Source organism: Callorhinus ursinus, unplaced genomic scaffold (assembly GCF_003265705.2).
Source record: "Callorhinus ursinus isolate GAN/ISIS: 27379988/994484 unplaced genomic scaffold, GSC_fseal_2.0 scaffold12, whole genome shotgun sequence".
Taxonomy (NCBI): domain Eukaryota; kingdom Metazoa; phylum Chordata; class Mammalia; order Carnivora; family Otariidae; genus Callorhinus; species Callorhinus ursinus.
Genome location: NW_027397074.1, coordinates 80,246,009 through 80,268,861, shown reverse-complemented (window position 1 = coordinate 80,268,861; position 22,853 = coordinate 80,246,009). Strand labels below are relative to the sequence as shown.

The following is a 22,853-nucleotide window of genomic DNA, read 5'->3' as shown; positions in this document are numbered from 1 at the left end:
TGAATGGAATTTGTAAAGAAATCCTACTTCTACACTCTCTCTCACCCAGACACTTAGGAGAAATAATAAAGAAACAAACAGCCCTTATATTTGGAGTCTCCCAGACTGTGGGATGTGGAGCTCAGTCAGTATAGGATGGTTTTGGAGATCTACAGACACTTTGCAGCTTGTTTCCCCCAATAAACTGTAACCGAGTTTTGGCCTGCCTAGATCTTACACTGGCCCAGATCTTGAACAACTAAAGTCTTTGGAATCATGTCAGTTTATCCTCATAACCATTGTGGAAGGGATGCAAAGCAGGCATCATTTCTGTTTTACATATGAAGAGTCAGTGTTTCAGAGAGTTTAGATGGTTTGTCCCACGTCACATGACAAAGATATATCCAGAACTAGAACTCAGATGGTCAAGCAGCCAGTTGGTAATTTTTATCCCCCATTCACTACTTCCTGTTTTTCAGCGCATGCATTTCATAGCCCTATTACACTGCAACATTGTGACTGGTTTATCTGTATTAGCTCAGAAAATAATCACTTTCCCTTATATGTTTGGTTTTAAGTGGAAATATATGTATAATCACTTCTTTACTGCATCAACAAACCAAAATATGCTCCAGGAGCAAACATTAAATCATTTCCATTATGAGAGTCATTGCCTTTTGTATGTTTCTTCTCTAAAGTAAGGTAGGCTTGCATTTTATCTTTGTTTCTTTGCTTTCCTAAGGAATATATTTCACATTTGTCCATTTTTATTTTATTAAGTTTCCCCAGGTATAGCAATTGATGATTCTAACCAAACCCCTACACACTTAAGTCTGCTGAAGAAGCATGTTTTCTCTCTAGAAAGATCCCCTGAGCTAAGGACAGACCCAGGGCTCAGAGCCAGGAAACCTGGGCTTGACCTCTGCTTCCCACTGTCTGTGATTTTCTGTGATTGTACGTATTTACTTCCTGAGCTTCTGTTCCACAAGTTTGTAAAATGTCACAAAGAATCCTTCCTAATGCCTCTTACTTCAAAAAAAAAAAAAAAGAAAAGAAAACATTTTTGAAAATGTTATTTGTTTTTAGGTAAAAGATGTTGAAAATGCAAAAAGCCATTCTATTTTCAACTGTTCTAATGGAAGATTTAAATTCCTGCTGACATTGGCATGTTGTATTGAATACAGCTTAAAGTATGGCTCCCTTTGCCGTTGACAAAACTGTGAACCAGGAGTGGGCACACCTATACCTTCTGTGGGTGTGGCATGTTTGATCAGCAAGTCTAGTGTTCATAGGTAGGGTGTCAGATAAACAAGTAGGGGAGCTGAGAGTCACTGTGGCATAGGATGAAAATCTGTCAAGTCCTAAACTTGGACTAGTTGCTTGTATTTGAGATGATGTGCTGAGAGATGAAGGCCAGGAGGAGTAAAAGTAGATTAAAGAGGAAGGAGAACATTGAGGTCAAAAGAAAAGGTGATTAATGAGGGCAAAGTTTCCTTGAGCAAATAACATATTTGCTGATATTTATGTATTTATCATTTATTTTCTGCTCATCCACTAGAGGATACAAACAAACATATTGTAACATCTAGAAGGGAAATGTGAAATTCAGGACAAAGCAACAGTATAAGTTATGTCAGAAGACAAATTACAATCGTTTTAAGTATAGTTCATGTACAGATTACAGGAACCACTCTAGCTACCTGCAGCAGAAATGTGTGTAATGCAGGGAAACGGCTACTTACAAAAAGTGTTGGGGGACTAGAGGAGCGGTCTCTAGTCTCTGCCACCAAGATTGATGGCCAGCACAACATCCAGGATGGGATTCTTGAGGGCGCTGCTACCTCTGTCTCAGTCAGGAAGCCATCTCAAATCTGTTGGCCCACAACGCTTAAGGCTTGCTACATCCCAAAACAGCTAATTCAGATACTACCAACCTGCTCACCCACTTTGATCCATTAGGGATTTACTCACAGTGTCAGAAACCCCATTTTAGGTCTCAGCCAAAGAGAATTCTCTCTACAAGGGATCTGCCCTTAGACCACAGACCATGTGTGCTGATGCACACCTCACAATGCAGCCAAGAGCCTGTGGTTGATGTGGATGTGGTGATATCATATCAACATGAGTACTATGAGCTCAGGCATTAAAGGAGAAGGACCGAGGAGGGAAGAGCAGGCACCAAATCAAATAATTTCTTTCTAATAATTTGTAAGTGACTAGTCCGATTGGACAGCTTGGCAATAGGCCAGTTTCTTCAGAGCCTCTTTGACCTCTCTGTTCCTTAGGCAATAAATGAAAGGGCTGAGAGCAGGGGTGACAATAGCATAGAAGATGGAAATCACTTTGTTCATATTGAAGGCATGGATGGCTTGGAGTCTGGCATACATGAAAATCGTGGCTGAATAAAAGATGGTGACCACCACAAGGTGGGAGGCACACGTAGAGAATGCTTTCTGCTTTCCGGTGGGCATGTGCAGAACGGTGGCCAGGATGCATCCACAGGACAGGACAGTGATAGCGAGGGGCAAGAGAAAGATGACCAGCGCCAGGATGAAGTCCACCAGCTCAGCTACAGACACGTCTGTGCAGGAGAGGTTAGGTACTGGGGAGATGTCACAGAAGAAGTGATTGATGACATTGGGGCCACAGAAGCTGAGGCGAGAGATAAAGTAAATCTTACCCAAGGAGATGCCAAAGCCAATGGCCCAGGAGCCAAGAGACAAGTGGAAGCGAAGCCCGTGGCTCATAATGGTGGGGTAGTGGAGTGGACGGCAGATGGCCACATAACGGTCATAGGCCATGGCAGCCAGGAGCACACATTCTGTGCACATGAGGGCAATGAAGAAGTAAAGTTGTATCATGCAGTGAGTGAAGGAGATACTGTTGCTCACAGACGAGAAACTAAATAGCAACTTAGGCACAGTCACAGAGATGTACCAGGTCTCCAAAAAAGACAGGTTGGCCAGGAAGAAGTACATAGGTTTGTGCAGTGGCCGGTTTTGCTGCACCAGCAGGATAATGACCACATTTTCGGCCACTGTCAGAATATAGGCCATGAGGAACATCAGGAACACTGCTACCCGCATGCCCCAGTTCCCAGGGAACCCCACCAGAATGAACTTGGTGACCTGGGTCTGGTTCTCCACTTCCATATTGGAGATACAGGACTTAGCTCTCCTGGGGGGAAAAAATCACTTGGTCAGAGTCCATGGTCCAGTTAGATTCTTCCATCCTCTGCCTTCTCTGACTAGCAATAATAGTAACATATCATTTATTCATAACATATTATAGGCCAGATCATACACTGGGTACAGTAGGCACTAATGTAATTTAATTCTTACATAGCTTCTTTACATGTTATTATACCCATTTTAGTGATAAGGAAACTGAGTCTCGGAAAGACATTAAGCAACTTACCAACTTCCCACTGGTAACAAGGCAGGAATCACCTTGAAGTCTTCGTCCAAAGCCCATGCTCTATTCTACACTGCCTTCACAACCACCCCCAAATTAAACAATATCCAGTCTCCATGTTCTGTGTTACCACTGCCAGTTCCAAAGGATATGCATAGCGCTCCTGGCCCATGTGTACACAGTGCTTTGGAAGTTCTGCCTTATGACTCACTTGCCCCTCACATACCATTACATGCTTGCCCTCCACCATCATGGAGATGGAGTGCAGCTGTCACGAGCTAATGATGACAATCACGTGAGGTACGTGAGCACTGAAATCAGGAGAGTTAGGCTTTCTGTGTTAAAGACCTGGACCTCAGTCAAGTGCCAGGTCTACCCCAGTGTGCTATATGACCTTGACCTCTTATCCTCTCTGAAACCCAATTTTCTCTTCTGTAACGTGAATATTAATATTCCCTCAGCTTATGTCGCCGTGGATCAAAACCCAAATTAAAAAATGTGAATGAAAGTTTATATGAACTGTAAATGACAGCAAGTGTGAAAGGGGCTCTGACCCCTTATTATTAGAGGAAGGGAAGCTGGGCTAACAGGAGGGAGGAGAGGAGGTGCTGTGAGCCAAGCAGAGTGGGGATAACACAAACACGGGCTTTGCTCTCAGGGAGCTGCAAGTCCTCACAGGTGGGGCTGGGAGTCTCTGGGAGGAGAGTCTTTAAAATAAGCAAACAGGGCGCCTGGGTGGCTCAGTTGGTTGGGCGACTGCCTTCGGCTCAGGTCATGATCCTGGAGTCCCGGGATCGAGTCCCGCATCGGGCTCCCTGCTCAGCGGGGAGTCTGCTTCTCCCTGTGACCCTCTTCCCTCTCGTGCTCTCTGTCTCTCATTCTCTCTCTCTAATAAATAAATAAAATCTTGAGAAAAGAAAAAAAAATAAAATAAAATAAGCAAACAAAAAGACATGCACAATAAAACTTGAGACATTTTCTAGGAAGGTTACAGAACAGAAAGTGATACGAATGTAATCAGGGAAGCTCACTTGGACCTCTGAGGAGGTGACCCGGGCAGAGAAGGGCTCCAGGGCCCCAGTCCTTTGACTTGCTGAGGAGGGGCAGCACTGCCTGAAATGGGGCCACCACCATGTGCTGTGGTCTGTGAGGTAAGGGACACAAGAGATGGGAAAAGCAGGCAGCCCTGGAGGTCATAATAAGGGCTCTGAATGGCGACCTCAATACAATGAGAAGTATGAGAAGGACCAAAGCCCGGTAGGGACAGAGTATGGTTTATGATTTACGAGTGCAAAGATAACTCTGTCAGTGCACAAGCCTCTGGAAGCAAGAGTGGTGGGGAGCCTGGTAGCAGGCTATTCAGAGAAGGCGGTGGTAGCCGTGAAAACAGTGGTTTCAAAGAGGTGAGCAGATTTCAGATGCATCTTAGAAGAATCTTTAATGGTAATTGATGGGTTGAAAACAGAAGACAAGGGAAAGAGAGAAATATAGGAGGACTCTCAGATATACAGCTGGTGACATGGAAGGGACACCATTTACTAAGATGGGGAAAACTTGGGAGGCTTACAGGCATTTTCCTCAGAGTTGAAGAAATGGCAGTGAGGTAGGGTTGTGTTTTGATTCGTTTTAATGTGAAGCTTAAGCAATCAGTCCAGAATATTCTCTAATAATAATTTATTGAGCACTTACTAGCTGCTGAAAAGTTTGCTCAGTTCTAAATACTTTTCATACAATATCCCATTTAACCCACAAAACAATACTAATGAGGTATTGTTATTCTAATTCCCCAGAAAACACTGGTTTAGACAGAGTAAGAAACATTTCCAAGTTAGAGAGTGATGAGATCATCCTGACAGCCAAACTGAGAGCTGTCTGAGAGGAAAGGCATGGCCTGACCCCCTAGGCTGACATACAGATTTGAGGCTCATCACCACCTTGTTATATTTAAAGCGTCTGGATATTTTAGAAAATATCCTCTAGTTCTACTGAGATTTCATTATAGACACCAGTTATTAGACATGAACCCAAATTTTTAAAAAATAATAATATTACATATTCAGTGACACACACACACACAAAACCAGAAATAAACATGTAGAAATGCTTAGTAACTGTATCAGAGAAGAGGCAACCATTGGACTAAGACTTGAAAAATAAATACGTGAGAGGATGAGACATTTTAGGCAGGTGAAACAGAGCGAACAAAGACACAGGAGTATGAAACAGCCTGACATTTTCAGGGAAGCAGCTAATTAAGACCTATTTGCTGCATGCGTGGGAAAATTATGAGAGAATGAATGAGTAGAAAAGGGATGGAGAGAGAGAGAGAGAGAGAGAAACAGAGACAGAGAGAAATAGTGTCAAAGGCGAGATGATGGAGCCCTCCATGTGAAATACTAAGGCATTTAAAAATTGTCCTGTAGTCTAAACAAAAAATAGTTGCTGAATGTTTTCAGTAGCTGATAACATCCTCATACTTCACCCTGGCTTTTGATGCAGGGAGATGGATTTGCATGGGACAGAGCTAGTAAACCAGAGATCAAGAGACTAGTTGGAAGACACCCGCATAGCAGACACTTGAAGATACACAGAGAGCAGTCACCCTACTTACAATGTTTGTTAAAGAAACAGAGTTAACCTTTAGACATACCTGTTCACAAATTACACAAGTAACTGCATTCCCAGAGGAAGCTCGACTCCCCACAAGTTCCCAAAAAAGAAGAAAAAAGATTGTCCTATTTCTCAACTAAAGGAAGAGTATATAGGCACTAATTATGGATACTAGTAAGTTGAGCTGGCCCTCTTTATTGTCAATGTATTATTTCACCATAAATTTGTGACCTTTTACTCATAATAGTTCCTACTCCATGAGAGCGATCCCTCATAGCAGATTTTTACCACTGATTTAGAATAAAAATTTTAGCTTCTTCTCCACTCTTGTGCCTGCTGTGAATGCACTTTCCCTTAATTTTGTTTGGATTCTGTACAACTGTAGGCTTCAGTAATTTAAATTTGATGAAAACATAACCTCTGTCCCTGCCAAAAGTCCAGTGGTTTTGTAACCCCCTTCGTAAACGAATTACTGGGAGGAGGCAGCTGCATAGGGACCCCAAGAGGTATGGACAGGATCTGCAGGTTGGGTTGGCGTCAGAATCTGGGGTGCCTATTTCTGATCCAACACCAAGAGATGTCCCTCAAAAACAGCAGGCGGAGTGTGTTCTTTGCTCACTGCATGCCTGGCTGTACTTTACAGTATGACAGATGGGAGTATCACCCTGACCCATTGATGGGAATTGGGGGTGAGTATAAGAGAGGGGCACAACGATAGTGTTAAATATTTAGGATTTAAACATTTCTGTGCCATGGGAGTCTGAAAGGGAGCTGCCTGCATAGTTAGCAAGTGATGCTCTGAGAGGAGACACTTACCTTGGCTCAGCAGCCTCTGCTGGGGTGGAATGTGAAAAGAAATTCTTCACTGATTCTAAAATAGTAAGAAGTACAAAAGAATGATTCAGGTACTGAATAGATGTGAGGAACCCACTCTCTAAACCTACAAGTAAATGGGCACAGATTACCCAAATGCTTCCAGACTGAGAGCCAGGACTAACTGAGAGGTGAGTCCCAGGCTCTAGGATCACATCTGTGCCTGATATGTCACCAGGCTGTCTCTCCCAGCACCCCAGGGCCAGAGCACCCATTGCCTTCCTGGAGGAAGCTGCAGTGGTCTTAGACTCACCAAGCTGTGAAGAGCTTTGGATTCTGAGGGCTTTAAATGGTATCAAGACTTTCTCTACATCTCTGCCAAGACCCAGGAGAAAAGTACCTTGATGATGGCAGTAAAGGTCTCTTGTGGGAACCATGAGAAATTTCTATCTGCTTATTGTGGCAGTCTTATTTGTTGTGTATAATAGTAGTTCCACAGGGGGGAGAAAATCCACTTATGGTCACACACTTTGAAAAGAACCAGATTTGAATTTATTCTTTGTTGAAACATGAAGAAAAAAAATGACTACTTTTACATCTCTTTGCAGATTTTCAATTATTATTCAATCTTCACGTTACTTAAAACAAGATGATCAATCAGTGCTTCAAGGGAGACAGTAGTACCCAAAGTAGACTTATATTGCTACACTTCAGTAAAATTTTTTTTAATTTTATTTATTTATTTTAGAGTGGTGGGGGGAGGGGCTAAAGGAGAGGGAGAGACTCTCAAGCAGACTCCATGCTGAGCATGGAGCCCAACACAGGGCTTGATCTCACAACCCTGAGATCATGACCTGAGCCGAAATCAAGAGTCGGTCACTTAACCAACTGAGCCACTCAGGAGCTCCACTCTTCAGTAAAATTTTAAATAACAGTTTTTGTTTTAAATGCTTATGCCATAATTGTATGCCAAATACATTTATCATGATGTGATCATCCTTACTTTGTCAGCTGCCTTTGGGAACCCCTTGACCAATATTTCACTTTCTGAAACAAAACTCTTTTACTAAACATCACTTCTCTGCAGCCTGCTGAAATCTTAAGTAGCTTTCACATAAAGAAAAGTTGTCAAATTCACTGTGCCTCCATGAAATGGTAAATGGAGATACTGACAGCTATAAGCAATTCAGTCTGCAACACAAGGCTATGGTAATTACTTTTTTTTAAAGGAAATGATACATTTTATTATTTTAATTTTAAGAACATTCCACTAAAAGACTCATAGCACTCTTTAACATAGTTTCCTTATAGGACTGACGTGTAAAACAAAATTACCGTAACAAATAAAACTAATAAAATGCCTTTCAAATCACTGGCCTCAATCTATCTCTAAGTTCTATAAAAACTCCGACATCCCCTAAAATGTATAATTTGGTATTATCCACAATTTTCTAATATGGATTTTAAGTATATTGTAGTAGAAATGACCGAGTGCCCACCAAACAACAGTTGAGCTAACTGTTCTGGTCACCTATTGTGGGGGCTGTGTGCTAGGCAGACTAAACAGGGCTGCAGGGGCATACTTTTCCCTCAAAGACAAGGAATGCACATCTATAGTGAGCGGGTTCTATGAACTACTGTGACCATGATCCCTTATACAAGAGGTTTGGGGTCTGAATTTCCTACAAATAGTCCCCCAAATAGGTTGGAGATGTTCAGCTGATACAAATGGTATATTCTACAACATGCCGGCACTATTTTATCCTAGAATTCAGCTATATAGGCTTTTCTTGGAGGTCTTCTTTTTTCATTTGTACCTGTTGGCAGGTGCAGGTTGGAGAATTCTGCAGACTCCTGTCTAGGATATGTTGGGGAGCAATAAGGAAATCCAAGAAACTCACCGTCATGTTGTTCTTCAGGTCCCCAGATCCCTTGGCTATCTGTCTATTTTTTTTTTTTTTTGGTCAGTCTTCTTGTATCTCTTGTGTTATATCCAGATTTTGTAACAGTAAGGGGCTGTTCATTTTTTATATTATTGAGTAATATCCCAATATATGGATAATTTCACAGCGTGTTATCTATTCACCTATTGATGGACTGTTCTGTGTGCAGCACTCCTTCAACCCTTACCTAGGCCATGTAAAACTCTGCCTCAAACTTTATTCCCTTGCATACAGAGCCTGAAGGTCACCCAGAGGTAAAATCTCAGGGTCTTTTCAGGCTTTTTCTAAGCATATGTTCAGTCCTGGGCATGCGTGTAGTCTTCTCAATTCCCTGATATAAACCTGAGGTTTTAAAAGCCCTTGCTCTGCAATGTATGTCCATTCCCAACCTCTTCTTCCCCAATCTGTCAGCCTATTGCTCATCTCAACGGTTATCCCTAGCCTCAAGCTGCTGTAGCCAATTCTTTTACCTTTAAATACTTTTGGCAAATGCCACCTGGGAAGCCACCCCAGCCCTGAGAATGCTCTGAGTCAGCGAAGCAAAGGTAACCTATATGTCAATCCTTCAGATAGCTGCCATATAGGGTGAAACATTCAACCAAAATTCTCTGAAAGTAAGGTCCATATTACTGGTTCTGGCTACCAACCTGCACCAAGAGTGTGGGCTATCACCTTCATGGTTGCAACCAGTCATGGTCAGACAGGTGGGAGATGATAGGTGGGCAATTTGGATGTCCCAGCCCCAGGGCACCACAATGCAACAACTTCATAATCTTTCCCATCATTGCCATTTTTATACTAGACCCCCGAGTCCTACAAAAGGCAATTATGAAAGTTTTTGATAGCTGATTAGCTATTTTTATAGAAGGATGGAATCTTGGGATTCCCTGCTTCACTATTTTCAGTGATGTTTACTGAAACATCATTACCTTAAGTAAAAATTTATACTTAAGTATATCAGTATACATACTTTATATATTGCCTACATTTTTCAAACTTGCCAAGTTCCCTTTTTAATTCTAGGACCTATATTGTATATTCTTGGGGATTTTCTATGCAGATGAAATGCTGCCTAAGAATAAAAATGATTCTATTTGTTTCTTTCCAATTTGCATCCTTCTATTTTTCTTTTCTGGCCCTACCACTTTGACTAGTATCTCCAGTTGAAGGAAAATGATGAGTATGGACACCCAGGTCTTGTTCTCAATCTCTGAGGGGAAATCATTCAGTCTTCCACTATTAAGTATGATTTTGGCTGTTAAGTTATTTGAATAACTTTATTAAGATTTAAAAAATTCCCTTGGGGCACCTGGGTGGCTCAGTCGGTTAAGCGACTGCCTTCGGCTCGGGTCATGATCCTGGAGTCTCGGGATCGAGTCCCACATCGGGCTCCCTGCTCAGCAGGGAGTCTGCTTCTCCCTCGGACCCTCTCATGCTCTCTCTGTCTCTATCTCATTCTCTCTCTCTCTCAAATAAATAAATAAAATCTTTAAAAAAATCAAGATTTAAAAAGTTCCCATCTATATCTAGTTTTTAAAGACCTCTATTATGATTGATTTGTAATTATATTAGCTAGTTTTTTGCTTCTATGAAGATGATTAACTGGGTTTCTCCTGTAGTCTATTAATATAATGAAAGACACTGATTTATTTTTGATTGTTGAACCAAACTTGCATTCCTTGCTTAAACTCCCCAAGGTGATGATCTATTATAGTTTTGTAAGTCACTGAATTTTGATAATCTTTTATTAGAAATTTGTGTGTCTGTTCAGAAGGTTATCATTCTGTAGCTTTCTTTTCTTTTAGTGCCTTGGTTTGGTCTTGGCGTGAAGGTAATCCTGGCTTCACGGTGGCATTTGCCAAAAGAATGTTTCCTTCTTTTCTATTTTCTCAAAGAGTTTGTATAGCACTAATACTATATGCTCCTTATGTGTTTCATAAAATTTATTAGTGGGCCTGAAGTTTTCAATGTGGAAAAATTTTTAACTCTATGTTCAACTTCTTTCATAGATAGAAAGTTTGCAGGTTGCCTATTTCTTCTAATGAGGGCTTTGGTAGCTTTTTTATTTTCCGGAAATTTATTTCATCTAAGAAACAATCTTCTTGAAATGATTGATATAAATCTATTAAAAATATTGCCATAATACTTTTTCAATGTCTAACGGGTCTGTGGAAATATGCCCTCTTTAATTTTTGATATGGTTATTTGTGTTTTTCCTCTTTATTTCTTGATCAATCTGGCTTGAGGTTTTTCAATGTAATTAAACTTTTCAAAAAAAACTATGTTTAGTTCCATTGATTTTTTTCTGTTTTTTTTCTGAGAATTTCTTTTTTTTTTTTTAAAGATTTTATTTATTTATTCATGAGAGACGGAGAGAGAGAGGGAGGGAGAGAGAGCGAGAGAGAGAAGCAGAGGGAGAAGCAGGCTCCCAAGGAGCAGGGAGCCCGATGCGGGACTCGATCCCAGGACCCCGGGATCATGACCCGAGCCAAAGGCAGACGCTTAACCATCTGAGCCACCCAGGCGCCCTCTGAGAATTTCTTAAATTGTTTTTTGTTTTGTTTTCTTCCTTCTGCATTCTGTGTGCTTAATTTGATCCTTTCTGTCCAGTTTCTTAAAGTGATAGCTTGAGTCATTGATTTGAGACATTTCTAACATAAGCATTTAATGCTTAAAATTTTCCTCTAAGCCCTTTTTCAGCTGCCAAAGTTCTTATATATTGCATTTTTTTATTCAATTCAAAATATTTTTCTAATTTCTTTTGTGATTTCTTTGACTTATGGGTTATTTAGAAAAATGGGGTTTAATTTTCACATATTTGGGGATTCTCCTATGGTCTTTCTGTTACTCATTTCTGATTTAATTCCATTATGTTTAAAGAAAATACTCTGCATGATTTCAATTAGTTAAATGTATTGACATTTGTATTCTGGATGGACTATCCTAAACATATCATTTAGGTCAGGTTGATTCAAGTCTGCGTATATTTATCGGTTTTTGTCTAATTGATCTGTCAAATACTGGAAGAATGATGTTAACATCTCCAATAATAGTGGTGGATTTGTCTATTTTTTATGTATTTGTAGCTCTGTTGTTAGAGTATTAGAATATTTATGTGCTCTTGATGAATCAATACTCTTATTAATGTCATACTTTTTCCCCTGGTAATATTTTTAATTCTGCTGATTACTTCATTTGATATTAATATGGTCACTCCAGCTTTCTGATTTTAGTGTTGCAAGGTATATACTTTTAATCTTTTTACTTTGAATCCATTTATGTCTTTATATTAAGAATGGATTGATTTGGGGGCACCTGGGTGGCTCAGTTGGTTAAGCGACTGCCTTCGGCTTGGGTCATGATCTCAGGGTCCTGGGATCGAGCCCTGCATGGGGCTCCCTGCTCGGCGGGAGGCCTGCATCTCCCTCTCCCACTCCCCCTGCTTGTGTTTCCTCTCTCACTGTCTCTCTGTCAAATAAATAAAATCTTTTAAAAATTTGATTTATTTTATTTTATTTTTTTAAGGAAATAATTAATTTGATCTTTGGTAATCAAAGAACAGCAATTAAAAATGAGATCTGTATATTCTTTCAAGTTGATAAAGATTGGAAAAATTACAGTATTTTCAAGATTTGGAGGGGAAGGAAATTTCATACGAAAAATGGATTGATTTTAGAAGGCACATACTTGGATCTTCCTATATTATCTTACATGATGTCCTCTGTCTTTTAATAACTGTGTTTAGACCATTTTAATTTAATATTATTATGAGTAAACATACACTTAAATCTATTGATCATTTGCTTTCTATTTTTGTTTCATTTTTTGTTTCCCCTTTCTGCCTCTCTACCTTTTCATATTAATTATCTTAATTATTTTATTTTACACTTATTGGCTTATTAGTTAAACCTCTTTCAAGTGAGCAATAAGTTTTGGAAGAAGTTTCCACAGACTAACTCCTGTTTCCACAAATGACCCTGGGTAAGTCAGCATAGTGGAAAGGAGGAGTATTCTTGAAAGCCACTCCTGAAAGCCAACCAGTGTAGCTAGCATTAACTAAACTATACACTGAAGTGACTATGAATGGCATTAAAATGTGTCCCATTGAATTCAAACTAAATATAATTATACTGGTTTGATTAGTGTACACCCTCCCCCAAAAATACATGTCTACCCAGAATCTTGAAATGTGATTTTATTGGAAATTAGGATCTTTGCAGATGTAATTAAAGATCTTGAGATGATATCATCCTGAATTTAAAGTGAGCCCCAAATCCGGTTGGAAGAAGAAAAGACACAAAGAGCCACATGGAAAAGATGCTCTTGCAACGACAGAGGTAAGTAGAAAGGAGTAATGCTGACACAGCCAGGCAACACTTGGGGCTACCATAACCTGGAAGAGATAAGGAAGGTTTATTTCCTAGAGTCTGCAGAGGGAGCATGGTCCCACTGAGATCTTGCTTTTGAACTTCTAGACTCCAGAACTGTAAGAGAATAAATTTCTGTAGTTTTAAGCTACCTAGTTTTTGGCCCTTTGTTACAGAAGCCTTAGGAAATGACTATAGTACCCCAACTCAAGTTTCCCTTAGCTGGATCCCCAAAATGCTCACAGCTAGCTGCTTGAGTACCTGCCACTAGGGTAAGTTTGAGAGATGGAAAATAAGAATGGAAAGTGACATCAGCTCAACCAATTTCAGTTAAAATTCTTAATTTTGAAAAACTTGATTAAGCATATTTTACAAAAAACCACATGGCCACGCACATTGGAGGACCCCATGCAAGTAAGGAACCCTGAAGCTTAAAATCCCTTAGCTTCATGGTAAATCCGCTTCCGGACGTAGGAGAGGAGAGTTAACTGTGAGGTCTGTGTCCTTGAGATGACCATGGGGCATATGTAAGAAATGATCGTACAAGTGGGCTTGGAACTTACACCAAGAAAGAGACATAATAAGACAAACTGGGCGGAGGTGGTTGGTAATGGATGAGGAAAATGTCACAGACTTAATGTAATAGGGGTCAGAGTGGGGTCAAAATTTATTGGAGTTATATTAGATGGTGTAAACTAGAAAAAAAGAAAGGGGTGAGTGGTCAGAGAGTGCAGTGCTCAGATGGAGGTGTTAGAGGGAGTGCAATTACTGACAATAGAAAGGATAGGAAACAATCACAAAAGAGGGTGGCTGGACATGAGTTAGGGAACCAAACTTTAGCAGAAGACAGGAAGTCAGCTGAGAGGGCAGGATGCTGAGTGATTCGCTGAAATGTTTGCACACACGACTGAATTAGTGGCAAACCGGTGTAAAATGAGGAGACCGCGTAGTAAACGAAGAAAACGAAAAGACGGGGTGACGATGCTATAGTCTGTTAGCACATGCTTCAGAGGAGCTCGAGTTATTTTGGCAAAAGTAAAGAACAATGGCCTGAAAGTGGCAGAGGATCGAGAGAGAAACACTCTTCGCCTTCCTACCCAGTATTAGAGAAAAAATGGGAGAAAACGACTCTGTATTTGAGAGAGCAGAGGGGAATCAGAGTTCACAAGAAAAGTCAGGTTGGAAATCAAACAAGAAAGAGATGAACACAATCAAAAAAGACACTCAGAATATAGAGTATTTTGCTGATAACAGAGCACAAGTTTCAGGGAACAGTTGGGAATGAATGTGGTATTGGAAATATTCTGGTCAGTCATGTAGACCAAATTAGGATAAAAGCCTAGGTGATGGACAACCTGTGAAGCATGGGCTTCCGGCAGAGCCTCAGATGAACAGGGTGTCGAGGCAAGAAGGAATTGCTTGGGATCTTCTCTTAAGGGAAAGTGGTTAACTAGAGTTAATTAAAATCTCTTTCTAGAATACTGGGCTCTACCCAAGTCCTCACTCTCTGTGGGGGCAGCAGCTTCATTCTGTACTTACCACTCTGGTCCTTATTTCTTCACTCTCAACACATAGAAATTACAGCTTTTGAAACTTAATTTTATACTTAGAAGTTTGACTTGTTGCTTGTTTCATCACAACTTCACTTTCATGCCTCCAGTTTTATTTTAAGTCATCTTTTGTTGACTGAAGTTGCTTTCACATTTTTTTGTAATTGCTATAGTCTTAATTCAGGAGGAATGGGTAATAATTTTGAGTTCTTGCATACGTAAATATGTATTTCTGTCATTATTTAAAAGTGAATGATGTCAAGAGAATTAGAGAACAAGTCACAAACTGAGAGAAAATTTTTGCAAATGACACATCTGATGAAGAACTATCATCCAAAATGTACAAGGAACTCTTAAAATTCAACAATCAGAAAACAAAGAAGTCAATTAAAAAATGGACAAAACACCCTAACAGACACTTCACCAAGGAAGATACCCAGATGAAAAATAAGCATATGAAAAGATACTTTGCAACATATATCATCAGGGACATGTAAATTGAAACAACAATGAGATACCACTATCCACCGATTAGGATGGCCAAAATCCAGAACACTGACAACCACAAATGCTGACAAGGATGTGTAGCAACAGAAATCCTCATACACTGCTGGTGGGAATGCAAAATGGTATGGTCACTTTGGAAGACAGCTGGGAGGTTTCTTACAAAAGTAAATATTCTTACCATACAATCCAGCAATCATCCTTCTTGGTATTTACACAAAGGAGTCAAAAACTAATGTCCTGCACAGAAATGTTTATAGTAACCATATTCATAATTGCCCAAATCTGAAAGCAACCAAGATGTTCTTAAGTAGGTGCATGGATAAATAACTGTGGTACACGCAGACAATTATACAGTTCCAAATTATTATTCAGAATATTCAGAACATTATTCAGTCCCAGAAAGAAATGAGCCATCAAGCCATGAAAAAACATAAATGCGTATCACTAAGTGAAAGGAGCCTATCTGAAAAGGCTACATACCGTATGATTCCAACTCTGACATTCTGGAAAAGGCAAAACTATCGAGACAATAAAAAAAAAAAAACAATGGTTGTCAGGGACTTGTGGGGAGAGAGGGATGAAAATATGGAGTATAGAGGATTCCTAGATCAGTGAAACTACTCTGTATAATCCTATAATAATGGATACATGTCATCACAAATTTGTCCAAACCCACATAATGTAAACAGCAAGAGTGGACCCTAATGTCAACGATGGATTTTGGATAATAATGTATCAATATAGGTTCATCAGTGGTAACAAATGCACCATTCTCGTGGCGGATGTTGGTAATGAGGCAGGCTAGGCATGGGAGGGGACAAGGAAGATATAGGGAATCTCTGTATCTTCTGCTCATAGTTACTGTGAACCTAAAACTGTTCTAAACAATAAAGCCTATTTAAAAATAGTGAATAGTAACTTGATCTAATAAAGACTTTTTCTTTACTAACATTTACTCTCAGGATTCTGTAAATAGATATTCCATCACCTTCTGTCATCTAAAATTGCAAAGACTGATTCCAGCTGTCATAGGCAGAATTCTAATTTGGCCCCTGGAATTCCCACCTCTTGGTGTCTATGCTCTGTAGAGTTCTCTCACCTTGAGTATGAATATGACTTGTGAATATGATGGGATTTCACTCCTGTGATAATGTTACACTACATGGAGAAGGGGATTTTGAAGATGTAATTAAGATCCCTAATCCGTTGAATTTTATTTATTCAGAAGAGAGATATCCTGAGTGAGCCTGACCTGATCAGGTGCACCCTTTAAAGGTATCCAAGCTTTCCTCGAAGTCAGAGATTCAAAACAGTGGAGATTCTCCTGCGGCTCTTGAAGAAGCAAACTGCCAGGTTGTGAGGACAGAGACATGTAGCAAAGCCATGAAGGTGACCTCTAGGAGCTTATTATAAACTTTTACCAGCTAACAACAAGCAAGATAATGGCACCTCAGTCAGACAGCTGCAAGAAAATGGATTCTTCCAACAGTGAGTGAACCTGGAAATGGATGCTGAATCTCAGATGAGGTCATAGCTCTGACTGACACCTTGACCTGAGCTGAGAGTGATCCGGAGCAGACAGCATGTTTAGGCTGTTCCTGGACTTCCAACCAACAGAAACAGAAATTTGTGTGGCATTCAGCTGCTAAATTTGTGGTAATTTGTTACACAGCAATAGAAAAACTATTTTCTAAGTGACCCTTTTGTTTTATGTTCTAGATCTTAGTAAATTTTCATTACACTTGAAATTCAGTTATTTCACCAATGCATCTATAGACTTTTTTTTATGTGCTCGCTTCGGCAGCACATATACTAACATTGGAACGATATAGACTTTTTTTTATATGGTGAGACTCTCATATACAACATCAGTTCCTCCTTTATTTAAATGAAGTTTTCAGTAATTACAGTTACTAAAAGGAAAACTAAGCAAGGTGTGACTTAAAATGCTAAAAATAAAGTGAAGAATTTAAGAAGTTCATGATATTTTAAGTAAAAGACCTAGAAAAAAAAAAAGCAGGCCTCTCTTTAGAGAAGAAGATCAGATGTTAATGCACAGATTAAAGGGGTGAGACAGAAGGCTAAGCTAATCTTTTCATCAAATGAAGTGACCTTTATACAATAAAGGAAAGAAAATGATTTCCTCCCATGATGCACAAAAGAACAAACCAGCTATTTTAAATTAATTGTATTCATCCAGATTCTGAATTTTATCCCAGGATTCTAGAAGACTAATATACGTTATTTCCCTACTCCTTCTTGTAATCTCTGAGGAGCCACAGAGAATAGGATCTGTACCAGGAAGTTACGGACAAACAAATATAGAGTATTTTACTTAAAATTTTCAAAATTATCCGGAGATTGGATTTGAAAACACATATTAGCATGGCAAAATTCTAGGATTAACTATCAAGCACCGTTTGTGAGCATTTAGTAGCCTATTGTTAGCGCTCACCAGGAACGAGTTGAAGTTCAATAAGAACATACTATGTATGCTTTCTATATCTATAGGTTGATAGGTTGATACAAAAAGTTTTTTGTTTTTTTTAACAACACAGTGTATAGCTTAGTTTGGGTTCGGCCAGAGTGGATAGGCTGATAGTTCAGGACGTGGGGTTCCTATTTGTTACGGCCTTAACTGTGTCCCACGAAAATTCGTATGTTAGAGTCCTAACCCCCAAAACCGCAGAATATGGCTGTATTAGGAGATAAGGGCTTTAAAAATGTAATTAAGGTAAAATGAGGTCATATGTGCAGGCCCTAACGCAATATGACTGATATTCTTATAAGAAGAGGAGATTAGGACACAGACATGCATACGTGGGGGAAAGACCATCTGAGGACACAGCAAGAAGGCAGCCATCTGCAAGCCAAGGAGAGAGGCCTCCAAGGGAATGATGTTGTCAATGTCTTGACCTTGGACTTCCAGCCTCTAAAACTGTGGGAAAATAAATTTCTTTTATTTAAGCCACTCAAGCTGTGATATTTTGTTATGGCAGCCCTAGCAAACTAATACAGTACCTACTGCTCACTAGATGTATTCAAGGAAGCCTGGACAGACCAGTCTCTGAGTATCAAAGAATGTTGAAGGGACTTTTTCACTGCTATGGAATGTCCAGTGCCCAGACACAAATACCCAGACTTAGTCTTTGATTTTCCCTTGGTAAACAACTTCACTAGAGTTGACTTAGTCTGTACACTAATGTCACATTCAACCATTTTAGGCCATGGTTGACCACATGCCAGGCTTTTCATCCTTCCTTCCCTCTCTCCCTTTATTCCACCCTCAATAAATGTATAGAGCTCTAGCGTAAAAGAGAGGCCTAGATTCATTAGTCTTACAGCTGTACTTTGAAGAACATACTCTTGAGGGGCTGAAGATAATCTGTTACTAAAAGATGAGTCTAGAGGAATTTTACAGAGGCATAGGCATTGGCTTTTATGTGTGAGGTCATTTTTTACATCACCTGACACCCATTCTTGCAGGGGTTCCAGAGAACCAAAGATTAGTGCAATATAAAGACCTTCAAGTTACACAAGATCTGGGCATAGGAAGTACAAGAATATACTCCACTTCCAGATTATAATCACATGGAGCTCAGAGCATCAGGAATTGTTATTATGTAAATTTAGCACACTTATATGCAAACTGGCAAGGACCAGAATATAACAGTTAAAAAGGTATTTGACAAAGTCTTATTATATGCTTCTAGATAAAAATGATTCAAATATGCTTGAATAATCTATTTTCAAGTAGATTTGAAAGCATGTAAAAAATCTGCTCAATAAAGGCTTTCAGGCCCGTCCCGCGGCCGCGCGCACGCTCACGCGCCCGTAGCCCGCGCCTGCGCCGCGCCGCCATTCGGGAGGCTGCCGCGCCGCCGGGCCTCGCGGAGCAGCCGGGGACCGCGAGCGCGGCTCCCGCCATCCTTCGCGTGTGTGGACGCCGCCTCGGCCCATCATCGGTCAACTCTCATCTTTGTTCTTCATGTACTACAGGCTATTTTCTGTAGTTAACTCAGAAGCCATGTAGACTTGCCTGCCCTTTGAAGACATACTTTTTAAGATTTCTAGGAAGATAAGCTGCACTGTTGAGAGTTTTTACAGAATATAATCGTGTGTGTTGTGACAGAGAGAGAAATGGAAGTGTTCCAGGAACTCCGTAAACCGTCATCACGTTTGGAGTGTGACCACTGCAGTTTCCGAGGCACGGATTATGAAAACGTGCAAATTCACATGGGCACCATCCATCCAGAATTTTGTGATGAAATGGATGCTGGTGGGTTAGGTAAAATGATATTTTACCAGAAAAGTGCAAAGCTATTCCACTGCCATAAGTGCTTCTTCACCAGCAAGATGTACTCTAATGTGTACTATCACATCACATCCAAACATGCAGGCCCAGAGAAGTGGAATGAGAAACCAAAAAATCAGCTAAGCAAAGAAACAGATCCTGGGAAAAGCCCTCCTCTTCCTGATCACCAGAAAATACCCTCTAATTCAGCAGAACTCCCAAAACCCATACCTGCCCTTTCTGTAGAAACACAGAAACTTGGCCCAATTTTGTCTCCAGAATCACCAAAACCTACACCTCTCACTTCCCTGGAGCCTCAGAAGCCTGGCCCTGTTGTTTCTCCTGAGCCACAGACACCTTCTCTTCCTTCTCCTGAGCCTCCAAAATCTGCCTCTATTTCTTCTCCTGAACTTCCAAAACCAGTCCCTATTGTTTCTGAGTCTCAGAAACCAGTCCCTATTCCTTCTCCAGAACCACAGAAACTTGCCCCTATATCTCCTGAGCCAGTTAAGGCCACTCTTATTAATCCTAAACCCCAGAAACACTCCCATTTCCCAGAAACATTGGGGCCACCTTCAGGCTCATCTCCAGAGTCACCAGTTTTGGCGGCTTCCCCTGAACCTTGGGGTCCATCCCCAACTGCATCTCCAGAGTCTCAGAAACCAGCCCGGACTATCTCCCCTGAGCCAAGGAAGCCATCCCCATCGGAGTCTCCTGAACCTTGGAAGCCATTCCCTGCTGTCTCCCCAGAGCCCAGAAGACCAGCCCCGGCTGTGTCACCAGGTTCTTGGAAGCCAGGGCCACCTGGGTCCCCAAGGTCTTGGAAATCCAGTCCTTCGGCGTCATCGGGACCTTGGAAGCCGGCTAAACCTGCTCCATCTGTGTCTCCTGGTCCTTGGAAGCCAATTCCTTCGATCTCACCTGGGCCATGGAAACCAACTTCCTCTGTGTCCCCCGCATCCTGGAAGTCATCGTCGGTCTCACCTGGTTCCTGGAAGTCTCCCCCTGCGTCTCCTGAGTCGTGGAAGTCTGGCCCACCAGAACTCTGAAAGACAACTGCCACCTTGTCACCTGAACATTGGAAGACAGTTCCCTCAGTGTCCCCTGAGCTTCGTAAAGCAGGACCTCCCTTGTCTCCTGAGCTTCGCAAACCAGGCCCACCATTGTCCCCAGAGATCCGCAGTCCAGCGGGATCTCCAGAGCTCAGAAAACCTTCAGGGTCTCCAGAGCTTTGGAAGCTTTCTCCTGATCAGCGAAAAACTTCCCCTGCTTCACTTGATTTTCCCGAGTCCCAGAAAAGTTCCCGTGGTGGTTCCCCTGATCTCTGGAAGTCTTCCTTTTTTATTGAACCTCGGAAACCTTCTGGACCATCTGAGTCCCCTAAGGCAGCCTCCGATATCTGGAAGCCTGTTCTCTCTCTTGATACCGAACCTAGAAAACCTGCCCTGTTTTCTGAGCCCACCAAAACAGCCCCTCCAGCTTCTCCTGAACCACGAAAACGTGCTCTTTTTCCAGAGCCCCAGAAACATGCCCTTTTCCCTGAACTTCCCAAATCTGCTATCTTTTCAGAATCTCAGAAGGCAGTTGAGCTTGGTGATGAACTACAGACAGATGCCATAGATGATCAAAAGTGTGATATTTTGGTTCAGGAAGAACTACTAGCTACACCTAAGAAACTCTTAGAAGACACTTTATTTCCTTCCTCAAAGAAGCTCAAGAAAGACAACCAAGAGAACTCAGATGCTGAGCTTAGTAGCAGTGAGTATATAAAAGCAGATTTAGATAGACAGCAAGGGCCAAGAATCAAGCAGTGATCAAGAGCAGGTTGATGTAGAATCTATTGATTTTAGTAAAGAGAACAAAGTGGACATGACTAGTCCAGAGCAGTCAAAAATGTGTTACAATTTACTGAAGAGAAAGAGGCTTTTATCTCTGAGGAAGAGATTGCGAAGTATATGAAGCGTGGAAAAGGAAAGTATTATTGCAAAATTTGTTGCTGTTGAGCTATGAGAAAAGGTGCGGTTTTGCATCATTTGGTTAATAAGCATAATGTTCATAGCCCTTACAAATGTACAATTTGTGGAAAGGCTTTTCTTTTGGAATCTCTCCTTAAAAATCATGTAGCAGCCCATGGGCAGAGTTTACTTAAGTGTCCATGTTGTAATTTTGAATCAAATTTCCCAAGAGGCTTTAAGAAACATTTAACTCACTGTCAAAGCCGACATAATGAGGAAGCAAATAAAAAGCTAATGGAAGCTCTTGAACAGCCCCTGGAGGAGCAGCACATTTGATTTTTACACATGGTGTGGATATATGATCTACAAAGTTGTTTGTTGAAACTGTGTAAAGCATAGTTAAATAGTGTAGGTGGGTCAGTAGATGTTGTGTGTGGTGTACTGTGTTGTCTCAGTAGTGTTACAAAGAATAAGCATTTGGTTCTTTTTTTCATGGTCTCCGAATTAGGCATGAAAAATTTGGGAAATTTTTTTCTCTTTCCTTAAATATATTTTTAGATCATAAAAGGTATTTGGAAGTTCCTATTTGGTCATATAAAGTTAGTTTATTTATAAATCTTGAGCAGCTCTACATGTTTATTAGCTTTTACGTCATGGAAAATTGGTCTCAGGGTTGCTGATTTTCTGCTAAATAGATGTTGAATAAGTTTTAAAAGGTTTGCAGCCTTCTCTAGGAAACTGGGAAAGGTGAGTGTGACTTAGGTCTCGTCCTTAGTTGTTTCCTTCTGAGTCTTCCATTCTGCACCGCCTTCCCCACCCCACCCCCGGGTCTGTCTCTTCCCTTCCCTGTGAGCTCACACCAATAGATGATCCTTGACTGCCAAATGTGTCAGCACTGCACTTCCTGCCCCTGGGCCTCACTCGCCACCTAGGGGGTTCAGACCTGGTAATGAGTAGGAACTGAGAGTCTTCCAGATGCACAGTAGAAAATTTTGTAAGTAGACATCTCTGTTTGAGAGTACGTCAATTGTATGTTTTCCACAGTTGTTACTGTAAATACCTTGTGCCTGTTCGTGGATTATTTTGTTCTAAAATATTTTGTCAAATGTGTATCAACCAAATTAAAAACAAAGGCTTTCATGTCAGTAAAAAAAATAATAATAAAAAAATAAAAAATAAAGGCTTTCAATGTGGAAACAGGTTCACAATGATATAAAATTGACATGTAGTACTTGGTAATTCCTTTTATAATTTTTGTGTTTATTATGTCTATGAAACAGAAAGAGAAAGTAAACTAATGGAATTTGAGAACCAAGATTCAAAATATTCTTGGTGGGAGCAAGATGGTGGAGTAGGAGACCTGGATTTCGTCTGGTCCCAGGAATTCAGCTGGATAGGGATCAAACCATTCTGAACACCTA

General features: G+C 40.7%; 2 protein-coding genes across 2 annotated transcripts; one reads left to right on the top strand and one right to left on the bottom strand.

The window, feature by feature from the left end:
• Positions 1-2,195: 2,195 nt before the first annotated feature.
• OR6B1 (olfactory receptor family 6 subfamily B member 1) lies at positions 2,196-3,131 on the bottom strand. Its single transcript, XM_025854723.2, has one exon. The coding sequence runs from the start codon at positions 3,129-3,131 to the stop codon at positions 2,196-2,198; it is 936 nt and encodes a 311-aa protein (XP_025710508.2).
• A 15,924-nt stretch (positions 3,132-19,055) lies between these two features.
• Positions 19,056-21,858, top strand: LOC112811040 (chromosome alignment-maintaining phosphoprotein 1-like). Its single transcript, XM_025854969.2, is given in 3 exon segments — positions 19,056-21,260; positions 21,262-21,365; positions 21,368-21,858. Coding segments are annotated over 3 exon segments (2,442 nt in total). The 5' UTR covers positions 19,056-19,323; the 3' UTR covers positions 21,769-21,858.
• The last annotated feature ends 995 nt before the right edge of the window (positions 21,859-22,853 follow it).